This window comes from Pipra filicauda, unplaced genomic scaffold, assembly GCF_003945595.2.
Source record: "Pipra filicauda isolate LSUMZ 115617 unplaced genomic scaffold, ASM394559v2 scaffold129_size2064235_pilon, whole genome shotgun sequence".
NCBI lineage: Eukaryota > Metazoa > Chordata > Aves > Passeriformes > Pipridae > Pipra > Pipra filicauda.
The window spans coordinates 737364-751649 of record NW_024103762.1 but is presented as its reverse complement, the minus strand read 5'-3'; the positions used below and the strand labels follow the sequence as shown (position 1 = coordinate 751649).

The following is a 14286-nucleotide window of genomic DNA, read 5'->3' as shown; positions in this document are numbered from 1 at the left end:
ACAAGGATTAAAACACATCTGGGGAGGGGCTGGTGCACTCAGAAGTGAAAAGTAACCCATGCACATCTGAGACAGGAGTCAGAGCAGCCCAAGGAGATGCTCATGCTTTGCTTTCCTTGCCCAGGCAAAGAGTAGCCTCTTTTCTAAAAACTGAATCCAGATTTTTAGAAATCAGAAGAATCACTCTGGTATTGGAGCCTGATCAAGCACAAAAAACATCCTCAGCCTTCAGAAAAAAAACAGATGGCTGCAGATGCCAGCTCCTTTGGCCAGGCAGCATTTCCAGAGAAAAGGCCAGCTTGTTGTGTGAGTGCTGCATCCCAGATACAACTCTGTGGAGCAGCAAAGAGCCGTGGAGAAATCCCCTGAGGAGGAGGAGCATCCAAGCCAATGTGTTCCCGTAACATCGAATTTCCAAGGCTACACATATGCTCATATCCAAATATGTTCTCCTCCTCTGGAGGGAAGAGGGACCTACAGAAGTGACTCTGGCTGGAAATGCTCTTACAAGTTTCTGAGCAGTCGTGTGCACTTGAAGCTCCAGTCAGAGTTGCCAAATCAATAGAAACAAGTTAAAAAACCATTCCTGGCAATGTAAGAGAGTAGATAATTCAGTCTCTACATAGTGAAGTGGTCTTTGGATCAACTGTGAAACTTTAAACTGGTTGGTGCTCAGAGTCACCTACTCTGTAGTACTCTGCTAAGTCCCATCCACCTGCAACAGTCTGGGGATGCTGCTGCAGTTGCAGTGACTGTGCATCCCTGCGGCACTGTGATGAGCAGAGGGCAGTGGGATCTCTGGCTCTCTTTAAGGAGGTTGTCATAGTGTTGCCTCTGCGCAAGATAACATTCTCTCTGCTATACAGAAATGGGCACAAAGAACAAACACAATCTCTTCCATAAATAGGTAAGTGAAAGGATTTATGCCCCATTTAAGACTTAAAACTGAATGGGATCCACACACCTTGTGCAACCTTCACAATGGAATAAATGTTATCCTTTGTGTGGTGACTCCACTTCCAAAGAACCACTTACCACAAGAAACACAACCCAGCAGGTAACAGCCCAACTGGTGTGCACTGGGGTTACTTGGTTCTCCGACCGGTCTTGTTTCCCACCAACACCTGAGCAGGTAACATGGTGTCAGGCTGTGCTTGCTTGATGATCAGGGATTCACAGAGTTCATATGACTCCGTGAATTTAGGCACCCAGTGCCAAGAAGCAGTGGGAATGCCTGAGCGAGCCGACAGTAATATGATACACACCAAAGCCTGGTCAGCCACATGGCTGTAAAAACCTGAGGTGCAATTAGTTTCTATTAAAAATAAAAAAGTCTTTTCTTTTGTCTCAGGAGTCCTGAAATGGCTGTGACACAATTAAAACCGACCGAAAAAAGAATGACAATGAGGAGTGGCGAGATGCTCTTTTCTGGGGAGCGTGGGCTGGTAATGTCCTTCTGGAAGGACCTCAGAGAGAATGGTCACTTTTGATTACTACATAATGTGAGTAATTCTCTGGAAAGACCAGTCCTTCCCTCCTGAATCATAGCAAAAGGGGGAAAAATAACACATTCCAAAAATGGAAAGCTGGACAGCCCTTGGATGCCAGGAGCCGCCCAAGATTCCTGTGCAGGGGCCACTGCAGAGAAGCTGCATGGAGTGAGGCCACTGGCCCTGCCTGCTGCTCTGGGGTGACAGCTCCAGGTCTGGAGCCAAGCTTGGACCACAACAGATGTACTGATGTGGCCACCCAGAGCTCTGGCAGGTAGTGTGGCACCAACAACACATCGAACACCTCTTCCTCACCCAGAAGCCATGCTGGTCCTTCAACCCATGCCTTTACCCTGAGGCATGAGGTACAGGTGGTTCTTTCAGAGGCTCTGCCTTCTCTGAGAAGTTTGTTCTCAGTGTAGTTCTTGGCCAGCCCACGGCAGGAACACAAGCCATGGCAGCAGCACAGTACATCTCTGGTGCCAAAAATGGGGTTGTGCTTCAGTCCCAGGGCAGATGTGCTTCTAAAAATCCATGTGTGGCCAGAAGTTGAGAGGAATGATTGGGAAAGATCCCTGGTTCAGTCAGGCCTTTGCCTATGATGCTGGGAAAAAGGAGCAGCACTGGTGTTTGGGAAGGAAAGAGCCTGTTTTCTCCCAGGTCTCTCTACTGGCCATACAACAGACTCAGCAGCAGTCCTGAGGGTTTCAAATCTGGCACCTGAAAAACAACAGGAAGGTCCAAGAGACATCTCGAACCTCTCTTTCTTTATGTAGACATATATGGTTACATTTAAACAGAAGAAATTTTTTTCTTCATGCTAATCCTCCACAAACCAGTTTGGTTTCCATTACTATATATAGCACTGGGAATCTTGGTCTATTTTTTGTCCCTTTGCATCTGATTATTTTCAGTAGAGTTCAAACTTTTGATGATATGCAGATTTTAACTAGAACATATCTACTCACACAGACTTCCATTAGTAATAAACCCACAATGGCTACATATAACGTAGAAGAATTTTATTCATACTGCAATCCTGTCCCATCATCCACTGCAAATATTACAATTATCTTTAAAAGATCACTGAACATCATTTTGTTCCACTTAAAGCACAGGAATCCTGGTGTTAAATGGTTACACTTCTCTTCAGATTGCTTATAACAGAGCCATTATTCAAACTTATTTTCCATGAGCTGTGAAGGTTTAAAGCAAAGAATCTGCAGTGTGTCTGTGTGCTCGAGTAACTTCTAAACAGTGAGGCTAATACTTGGTGTTTGACAAGACACGTGTCTTGCATATTATGTGAAACACTCACAATTTTTTTACCAACACAACAGAAATGCAATAGGTAAAAGAACATACTTGAGTGGCTGGTAACCTTTAAAAAATATTTCTTTTAAAAATTGCACAAGAGAATACAAAAACAGTGCAGCAAATAACCAAATGCGCATACGTTGATCTCTCTATATAGGATGGGGGTCTGCCTATGTAAATGTATGTGATAAAAACTGCCAGGCTGGAAACTGCGAATGGTCATATTTAATAACACGTGCAAGAAGCATAACATAACCAAAATAAATAGCAGCAACGGATATACACTAAAGGGACCGCTGAAATTATGCTGAAATAAATTAAGCACCTTTAAGTGATGAGAGGAGCATGAAGCTGAGAAGCTTTAGCTCTGTGAGAACCACTGCAGGCAGCTACTGGAATATTGGGCCCTTGGTGGGAGTCAACAGGAAAATGCCAAGTTAGTATTTGTTAATTTCAAAGAAGAAAGCACAGTGTGTGCCAGAAGGAGTAATTTTAGACATTTGGGCAAGTTCACCTACACCTCTAGTTTCAAAAGGGAGATTGCTGCTGTATTTCACCGCATAACCTTTGGCACATCAAAGGTACAGAAAGTTTGTATTTACTCAGAAGAATGTTATTGTGAAGAAGAAATGGAGTTTTGCCCCAGCTGAAGAGCAGGCAGTGCTGTTTAGGGTGGCTGAGATGCAGAGCTTTGCTGCTGCTGGCAACAAGTTCACCTGCAAAGGAAAAGCTTCGCAAAGCATAATCCCGATGATCCCATCCTTGAGGGCTGGGCAGATTCCCACCCTCAAGGGATCTGCAAAAACCTCTGTTCAGGAGGAGCCTCATGTCTAGGCAGGGCAGCAGTGACTGCCAGTGAGGCTGTGGGACCCTGGAGGGACCTGGGTTTGAGGATCCTGGTGCTCTTTGTCTCACAATGCCTGTCCTTTGGAAGAGAGGCAGCATTTTGAAGCACTTATTTGGCTTTCAGAAAATCTTAAAAAATTCTAAAATTTAGTCATATACTACAAGAAAGGCATTTGAATTTAATTAAATGGATCTTATTAAAAAGAGGCTGCTGTATTTGTCCCTGGTGTTCAGAAAAGTGGCTGAGGACACTGCTGAGTTTCGAAGCCCACTTAATTCAGCAGAGAAGTTCCCATTGAACTTGTAAGGTCTATAATGCAAACTCTCATTTAAAAATAGCTGAGGACAAATAACAGGTCTTAAAGGCTCCATTTGAATTCTTAGAAAACATTGTCCCTTGACCTCTTCACCCAGAAGACTGGAGCAGGCTGTTTGCCTTAGCATATCCTACAAAGCAGACCCAAAAGAGTTTGTGACACAGAGGAAAATGGCCCCTATATCTTAGACACAAACAAAATCACTCAAAAGCTCTACTTTTCCCTGGCTTGCTGGAATGATCAAAACCTTACTCCAACCTTCCCCTTAAATTGCACGACTGCCAATTACCCCATGGGGTTTCAGAACCCTCCAGTCCATAACCAGTGAAAGTCTTTTTGAAGTGACAGAAAGATATCACAGAATCACAGACTGGTTTGGGTTGGAAGGGACTTGAAACACCAGCTAGTTCCAACTCCCTGCCATGGGCAGGGACACCTTTCACATCACTTGATCAAAGGAGCTTGACAAAAGGTGGATAAGACCAACTTTAAAGATAATAAGGAAAACAGAAATTCATATGTATTTTAAATAGTTAAAACCACGGTTTTGAGCTATATGATCCAAAAACAGGTAAAAATCTTGTCTGCAAGCCAAGAGCCCAAAAGAGCCCCAATCTTCCCCAAAGCTAGTCTTGTCCAAACAGTTATCTTCCCACTTCCATGATACATGAGATTTGAACTGACATCCAATACGTGACACAAACAGAAAAAATACACATAAAATCCACACTTCTTTTTTTTTTTTTTTCTTCATAAAGCTATGGAGCTGCGCAGAGCAAATTTAAGTGCACAAGGTCACACAAAGGCAGCTTTCCAGAGGAACCATTTAGACGGTGAGCGAAATGAAACTGTTGTATCTCTGAATGTTTCTCTTGAGGATTTCGGAGCAAGGGCCGAGCACTCGTTCGAAGCGGGGCCGGTCCAGCTTCACACACTTCAGGGGTCCACGTGCCACCACCGTGGCAGCCCGGGGCCGGTTCAGCAGCAGTGCTATCTCACCTGGAAACAGGGAAAAACACGCTGTCACACGCCCTGGGCCTCTTTTTTTGGAGGGTGCATATTCCAGGCACCATCCGGTTGCTTCGCTTGTAGAACATCTCCCTTTATATATCTCTTGATAGACACTTTACATAATTCTGTTGACAGTACAAATGCATTACACATGCATAATGCATGCGTGTAAAATGCCTTTGAAAACAAATGCTTTCAGACTGTTTTGCTGATTCTGGATCTGTCTCCTGCCAGCCTCACTGGTGTAAACCAAGGAATGGATTCAGCCTCCCTGAAATCTCTCACTATCACTGAAAGCAGCGGCTGACCTGCACATAACCCTTTGCATGTGAGAGTAGAACACTAATTAAGACAATAACTACTTGATCCAGACATGCCTGTCTTTCTGAACCATGCTTAGCTGAATTTTCTTACCGAAATAATCTGATGGACCAAGTCTTCCAACCTCCACATACTCCTCGTTGTCAGACCTGCGCTGCAGGACGGAAGCTGTGCCCTGGGAAGAGAAGTGCAGAGGGTCAGCTGGCTTTGCTCAAACCTGTTCTGCTTTGAAAAGTATCCACTCCTGGGTATTTCCTTCTGCATGTCACACTCCTTTAGTTCTGCTGTGGGAGAGATGACAATTTTAGTCAATTCCTGATATAAGAATGAAAGAAATTAAAGAATTTAAAAAAATCCATCAGCAGAGCAAACGATTTCTCTGTTGTGAATTGTTTGGATGCAGACATATTCAGCTAATAGAGAGAAGAGGAACAGGACAGAATCCAGGAACTCCTATTTAACTAAAGCACATCACGCTGTGCAAATGTATACTTTGAGATAATTTAAAAATACATTCTGGGTGTACCCAGAACCTTGCAAGAGAGAAGATTTACATCAAAAGGAATGAAAAGACAATTTTCCCAGTCACAATTCTGGGACATGATTTTGTAAGACAGCAACTAGAGTTTATCCCTCACCTGATCTATTGCTGAAATGAATGGTAAAAGGAGTTTTTAATGCTTGTTGCAACAAAGGGTGATTTTTAAATTTTTTTTTTAGTGGCTTTGCCCGCTTGTGGCCTGTAGTGATCTGGACACCTGTGAGTCAGTCACTGGAGAGATGGAATGTGTCTTGTCTCCACTACCCTTAATAACTGCTGTACCTGACACGTGCTAATACATGTCAAAACTCAGTTACAGTCTATTTAAACCTTCAAAGAGGTTTTACATGCAGAAATATTCTGACCTGGAGGAAATCTTAAATTATTGTGGCATAAAGCTTTTGTAGAGGAGCAGACAAGGTATCTGCTTTTCTGGAAAAAAAAAATTACAGTAACATATGAGTCTTTTGAGTCTTCTGAGTCCGAACCAAAAGCATAGGGAAAGGTAAAATGTTAACATATTTTGATTGTAACTGAAAATATAAGCCTCCTCTAGTGCAGAGTATTCAGTGCACATTCACTGGCTGCAAATATTCTGCAGCCTCCTTCCACCAAAAGACACTTGTGCACCTCCAGGTATGGTGGCAGATTGAGAGACATCCCAAATCACCTTGGCTTCAATGCAGCTAAAGGTGCTCAGCACCCTGCAGAACCAGCCCTTCACTTTTGCACTGCGTTTAAATACAACCTATAGTAATCCCACACATTGTCAGGGCTGCTTCAGGTCTCCTTTTGCTTTTCTAGGACCTTGGGGGCCCAGGAATAACCCAAAGCTGCAGGATATCCACTATTATGTAGCAAATGATCATAACTTGCTTCCTTCAGAACAAGCACAACTAAGTTGCTCTAACACTCCTGTATTGCATCATGTCCTATTTCATAACAGGGTTATTTTTGAGCCCACAGACTTTACAAATTGCGGGGCCACTCTATGTTAACTCATGTGCTATACGAATGAAGAGGTAAATCTTGTTTCTTCTGTCAAGTTTTCAGCAAAAGTTCCTTGTCCTTGCTATAACTAAACTGTTCCACCAAAGCTGCTGCTTCCCAAGATCTTCCAGTAAATCTGCAAGGGCATGAAAATGCAAAGACATGTGCTGAGCGCTGTTACTCACACTCGCTGCAGCTTTCAGAATAGACACACGTTCACAAGCAGCATTCTCAGAAATACCCCACACAGGGAATAATGTGTGTACCGACCTCTCTCTTGCCAAACTTCAGATCAGGTGCAGGTCACTAAACTGATGCTGTTCTCATTGCCTGTGCAGAGTACATGGATTCAGCTTCAGAATCACTTCCAGCCCTTGTTGTCCTCTCCATCCCCATCTGGAGCCTGGCAAAAACCTAACCCCTTGACCCAAATAGCTGTCTGCAATCCTTGTCTCCAGTCTCTTTCCCAAAACTGTTTTTTTTTCTTTTAAATCTTTTATTACAGATGTTTTATTACATAAACCAAGAAAAAGTCCCTGAAGCAATCATACTGACCGCCCAGGTCAAACGAAGAAAGGACTCAATTCCCCACTGCTCACCTTGAGCATGTTGCCATAAAGGTAATCACAATATCAAGCAATATTGCTTTCATCTCCCTGAGTGTCAGCTTTTATTGTGGCTAATATTTTTCTGACAAGGTCCATATGATATAAGACTCCAGTAAGTCAGTCTTCTGAAGCAATTTCTTCCACTGTTCCACTACAGTCGGCCTTTTTAATCCAAGAAACACCATGATATCTGTTGGAGAAGGACAGATGTGTCTGGCCTCCACAATAAACACTTGGCTTGGCAGGATAAAGCAATGCATATTCCAGATACATATTTTTCCACTCTTGTTTTAACAGTCACATAGGCTTTTCCCGTTGCCCAGTGAGAACAGGTCTATCATGGAGCAAAACAAGTTTCCTGAAACCCTGACAGCGAGCACCCAGATGTCAGCTCTGATTACACTGCTTGGCCTCTCGTTGCACCAGTCACCAGCTCCACAAGTACATCCTGGAGCATTGTCAGAGTGACCTTCACGGGAAGACTGTCCACCCCGTGAAACAAAGAAGATGTATTTATAATTGTCTGTCTGTATCACCTTCACTGTGTGTGTCTTATCTCTGGAATCAACGCTACTCTGACTGTGTTAGAGGAAGAGTCCAATTCTAGACAAACAGTGCAACTGGGGCAAAAACAGTACAGGAATGAAATAATGTGGAATAAAATATAATACAGAATAAAATGCTACAGGAACAATCCTTTATTCCCATATGAATTCAGTATTGACCCCTACCCTTGCCCTCATCACAGATTTCATGGCTGTATTTCATTTTACTTTACTTGTCAAATCTTTCTGGTGAAGTTTTTGAGCTTTCTATACTTCTTATGCTTTAGCAAATCCCACCTCCTAGAAATTATAGGACTGAATAAATCCTCTGAGCTCTGTCCTGGGAGGCATGGGCATTATCTAGCAAGGATTCAGGGGCTTATCACTCTCCCTCCCAAATGCATTTGGTCTCAGTGGGAAAGATTTCTCCTTAAACGCCATACAAAACTTGGCAAGATCAATCCCTGAAACAAACTGCACAATCTTAGATTTGCAGGATCAGGCTGTTTAGTGCTGCCCAGTTTAAAAAACTGCCTTGTACACTCATAGCCACTTCAGCCTCCTACATCACCAAGCAAACCCTACAGTGCCCGGGCTCAAAAACTGTCGAGAAGTTTGACACCATGTAATAAATCAGGCCTTTGTGACGATATTAAACTGAAGGCAGACAGGCATGTCTCTCTGCTAGCAGACACTTGGGAGTGAAATTATGGGCTTTGGGGGATCCAGGAATATTCCCTTTCAGTCACTGGGGAGTGCCTGCATTCCCAGGAACCGATATCATTAACCTCCTCTCCTCTCTCCCAAGTAAATACGGGCATCTTATTGCAAAAACAACAAGAGTAGGAGTTCCCAAAGCAATGTGCCATCACCACCTCTCTGCCACCCTCACCCCACGCACCTGCCTGCTCCCTCTGTCACTGTTCTGGGGCAGTGCTGGGAGTGTTTATTCGACTCCTTCAAATGCATCGGCAGTTTGGTTTGTAAAAATTTATGGCTCAGATATGGCACCAGAATTTAAGATATAAAAAATAAATTAAAGTTTATAATCCATGAGCTCCCATCCTCTCCAAAGTAATGAGATTTTGATAGATGTTTCACTTTTAAACTCTCGGACCCCACAAATGAGTGAGACATCCTACAATACAAAGACAGCAGCCCATCTGGATCAACACTGAGATTCCCAGGCCTTATCCTGCAGGTACTTACAAGCACTAATTGCTTCAGGAGTCCTGTTTTTATATTTAAGTAGGAATCCTATAGCCAGCAGTTGGCCAAAATAGCCTGGCTACAAAAGACAAGTATGATTCATGATGCTAAAAACTGAAATACTGTATTTTTTTCCTCTATTCCAGATCAGTGGATCAGATGGGATCACTCCCAGGCAGCACAAGGCAAAATGTGGTAGCTTGTGTTACCCCTGAGTGGGACAGGTTGTGCAGGATGGGCTTCACCAGGGCCAGGGGGTAGGATGGGAAACCCAGTGCTGTTTTAGAAACTTTTTGGTATAAAAGTCAGTCATGTTGATCGTTTGGTTTTGCTTGTCTAACCACCCATTTTAGAGACATAGCAATCAGTAAAAAATCTGGTGAGGCTCCATCTGTGATAAAAGATAATTATTAAAGAGGAATAATTATTAAAAGTATAAGAAAATAATTTCAATTTTCATAAGCAGGAAGTTACCTCTTCTATTTCCATTTTTATTTCATTTTTTTTTTTTTTTTTTTTTTTTACTTTAAAAAAAGCACAGAAGACAATTTTTCCCCCATGGCCTCAAAATGTTACATTTTTATCCTAGTTTTGAGCTTAGAAAGTTTTTCTAGCCCATTTTATTTTTCTCTTCACCACCCACTACAAAGAGCAGTGCAGTCTACGGAATTAGAGATGGAAAGGTCAGGCTGATCCATCTGCGTTTGCCATTAACTCCATCAATTGCAGCTACGAACATACCTTTGCTCTTTCTCACTTTGTTAATCTGCACACTCCATAATTCTCACATTCAAAAAATAAGTTTCCCCTCACTCCACAGTCACATAAACCCTCATTATATGTCACTATTAAATCTCTGCAAAGTCACTACAAAAGGCGAAGGAAGGGGCTGTGCAGTGGAACAAAACGCCCCTGCTCGCACGGTGAAGCAGAGGGACTGGATGGGAGCTGCAGCTCTGAAATGAATTAAAAGATCTGTCACACAGTATGATTCTGGCAGTATTTTATTAAATTGCAGGCAAGACAAGGTTTGTGGAAGTAATATATTTTATTAGACCAACAAGCGGGGCTAGAAAAGGGAGAAGAGTTTTTGGGCATATATGCCTTTCTTCAGGTTACCTGTTTCTCCAGGTATAGCTAAAAACCTCCACCATTCCCCTATCTACAAACACTGCCTGGGCCATGTTCTTTCACTATAATAGCTACAACCATAGTAAGTTGCACCTTATTTAAACATATCTGCCTACTTACAGGTTAATGCATGTGATAAATCATTCATAGAGCATCTCCAAATCATTATCTTAAATTAAGGAGAGTCAAAAGCTACAGCTCCCAATGACATAAAATTCCTAGAAACTCCTGGAAGTTGGAACTAGATGGCCTTTAAGGCTCCTTTCAACCAAACCATTCCATGATTCTATGAAATAGTGATTGCCTGGTGAATCTGGGAGACCTGTTTCACCCACCATTTAAAAAACAATAATTTAAATCAGTTCTGTTGTCTGATGTGAAACCTCAAACAACTTTGGTTCAGTTTGGCAAACTTTCCTCTCATGACTATGGTTCAGGATGAGTCTGTTGCCATGGGTGGGTACAGGCTGGATTAACAGCCCTGGGTTTGCACTGAATGAAAAAGTGGTGGCTGTTTGCTTTGCTTATCTCCAGCAAGTGGGTTCTTTCTTGCATCCATTAGGGCTCACTACAATTACAGTGCAAGGCAATGGCCAAGCTAATGAGCTACTGAGAGCTTTTGAGAAAAAACATGTGACATTTTACACATTCAGCTTTTTAAATGTGGTTGTGACTCAGTGAATTTGGAGTTGCACTGATTTCAGGGGATTTTCAGAGGGCCAGCACCTTGGGAATATGGTTAGGATTAATAATGCAAGGTCAGACAAGCTCTAAAGGCACCCTGATACCCACCCAATCTCCTTTAGAGAGCCATGCTGCCAAAAGCACCCTCGCACTGCAACAACCAGAGCACCAATGTCTATGATGATCATTATATTGTCAATATTAACTAATGCATCATAATCTTATTGGCCCTGATTCTCAACAACAATAAAGCACATCAAAATCTGGCAGAGATGGAAAGCACCTGTCACTGCCCAGCTGGCAGGGGTCCTACACATCAGAGTGATGGCACAGTTTGCTGTGTGTACCAGCTATATCACACCTGCAGCAGACTGCCCTATGTGTGACTAAGCTTCCAGCCCTTTTGCTATTTAGACACATTTATATTAGTTTAGGAATAACACCCAGGCCCGAGAGAGAGGAACAAAGCTGTCTAGAGCAGTCACCAAAATAGCCACAAACATTAAGGTACTTTTAAAAAAGACAATCAATCATAAGCCAAGTGTAGCTTAAAACAGCAGCCGCAGGGCATTTCCTAGGGATATATGGGAGGCCAGGGTTAAGGCCCAGACATGACTACACCCAGCCCATCATTAATCACCAGGAAATGCCTTTGTCTTGATGGTTCAGTATTTAAAATCATAGATGTCTGACATGGGAAGACCTTTTCAATCGTTTTGTTCGTCCTCCTATTGCAGTACTTGAGACAATCTTCCCCTTCAGTGTTTATTTGATACAATCTGCATTAAACCTGTGCTGTACCTATGCATTCCCCCTGCAGTAAAAGAAATATTATTAGATGGAAGAAGTCAAGATTCAGGCAGGGAGAGACCAGTAAACATAGTAAAAAAGCAAGAAAAGCAGAATACACTGCACCAATTGCAATTTGCTTCATGCATGGAGACCCCTGCAATACTTGGGTGAAATAAAGTGGGTTTTTCACAAAAATTGGCGTTTTTTTGCTAAGCCTTTTCTGTTGAAAGGCTTTTGAGAAGGGAAACTTTAAGTTTTATAGTATTTTGACTTAAAAATGTTGCCCTTGAGCCACAGCAGCAGAGCTAAAATCAGGCAAGATCACACAGGTGTCCAATAGAGGCGTATCCATGTGTTGGGGGACTTATGACTTCATCATCACCATCATCATCATCATCCCCCATCATAAGATGGAGGGACATCACAGCCTCCATGCCCTGGTAGTCCCATGCTTCTTCACACTACCAGCTGCCAACTGGGACTGGGAAGCCTGGGAGCAAGGGGGTGGTGACAGAGGGATAAGGATACCAGCTCTGAGCCATGGGAGGAACCCCTTGCCTGGGGTGTGATCCTCCTTGGCTAGTTGTCCTGGCTCCATGCCCAGAAAGCTGAGAAGCAGTTGCACCACAGCCTTTGGGGTTCCTTGGCATTTTTATCTTTACTCCATTCTGGGATTTTAGTCGCCACTTTAATTACAAATTCAGTCACCTGTTGCAGGGGTGACAAGAAGCAGATCTACTCAGTAAAGGTGGGCTCAGATGTTGGTTTTAATGAATCATCTCAGTGATACTTGGCCTTGACTAATCAGTAGCTTCTGTGGGAAAACAACTGAATTAATATTCATCCTGGTGCCAGATTTTAGAGACCGTCTGTGCCAAGCATTATTGGCAACAAGGCCCTGTTTTCCTCCCTCAGACATGTCAGCGTACAAAGCAATAAAAGTCACAAAGGAAAAAAAATGTTGCATTTTAGAGATTCTTTCTTTCTACAAAGCTAGCCATTATCTTGACTCTCTCTGAAGCCAGGAAACGTCCACTGAGTCAACATAAAAGTGACTCTATAATGGGTTATTCATCAACTGTTCATATTTGTGACTGACCTGACAGGGCTCATCCCCTGGAAGCAGAAGCACGGAGCGCTACCACCTACAGCCAGGGCAGGGGTGAATGTATGGGAGAGAAAACACGAAAACAGTGCTGAACCTCCCTCACCCTGCCCACAAAATCCTTTCTGGTGAAAATCGTTTTTAGCTGTTAATGTTGTTTTACGGCCCAATTACTCCTACCACCATCTGCTTCTTTGTGAAAACATTCTGTAGATGCTGAAGTAACCAGACCAAGCAAAAGGCTGAGGCAGACATTGTCATTAAAGTCTCATAACTAATGCTGTGACCAGGGCTGGGAGAGCAGCTGTGGCCAGCGAGGGCAGCAGCTTCTGAGCAAGAAATAAAACTTGGAGCAAACTGGGGGAAGGAGAGAAGAGAGTTTATTGCAGAGGTCAGTAAAATCCCCCATGGAAAGCTCTCTCTAAGTCCCTTCAGTTGGTGAATCTCGTGTTTTCAAAGGACCAAATTCTGAAGTCCAGAAGAAAAAAGCCTCACAAACTTAAAGTTGCCTCATCCTGAAGCACACTGGGAAGGGTCTTACATGCTCCAGAAAATCCACACTGCACAGTTAATGAAGGAACCCTAAGGGATATATTCTTGCAGGAAATCTGCAGCCATCTCAATGGTATCTTGGCAGAGGAAGGACAAAAGCCATTCCACTAAGGGACAGATTTAACATGATTCAGAGAAAGGGATGAACTTCAGCAGGGATCAGGAAATTCTCCATTTCTCTTGCACCAGGTTGGGCACCACTATATTTCAGGTCTTGTTTATACTGTGGTGGTTTTCCTTGAAGACAGAGAAGCTCTCCTCAGGACAGAGTTCCCAGCTCCTGACACGGCACTTCAATTTCAGTTCAGATTTAATGTGCCTCAGGCCATAAAGTTCTTGCTCACGTTGACTAAATGCTTTGAATCAGGGCTTGTGAGCTCAGTCTTCAACGCCAAAGGAGCTTACAGGGATACTGAGAACCTTTTGAAAACCTTGAGGGGTAAACAGCATGTGCTGCTCTCCTTGCTCCCATGGAGAGGTGTTTCATTACCTGGGGACCTCTAGTGCTTTTGTAGACTTCCCTGGTAGGAAGACATTACTGGACAGGACTAAAGAGCACCAACCATTCCCCAAAACAGTTCAGGAAGAAGTTCCAGGCTGTTTTGAACACAGAGAAAATCTTGCACACTGATTTCTATACACATTCAAATGGAGCATGCATATATTAAGAATGAAACTGCCAATTACTAATTTTGAGTTTTACTTCTCCACACACCAAACCATCTCCCAGATTTCCACATATCCTATAGTGGTGGGATAAGAGGCCAGGGCGTGTCTGTCATTCCAGCATAAACTTCAATTTTATGGGTTTACAAATCAGATGTTTT

General features: G+C 43.0%; 1 protein-coding gene across 2 annotated transcripts in view; it reads right to left on the bottom strand.

Moving 5' to 3' along the window:
* Positions 1-2497: 2497 nt before the first annotated feature.
* The window catches only part of PRKAR1B (protein kinase cAMP-dependent type I regulatory subunit beta), a 94225-nt gene continuing 82436 nt past the window's right edge, over positions 2498-14286 (bottom strand). For both annotated transcript variants that reach the window (XM_027726230.2, XM_027726229.2), the window contains exons 10-11: positions 5396-5477; positions 2498-4969 (exon numbers count right to left, since the gene is read on the bottom strand). In XM_027726230.2, coding sequence (XP_027582031.1) covers positions 4797-4969; positions 5396-5477 — 255 coding nt within the window. In that variant the 3' untranslated portion in view covers positions 2498-4796. The remainder of the gene's footprint in view (positions 4970-5395; positions 5478-14286) is intronic.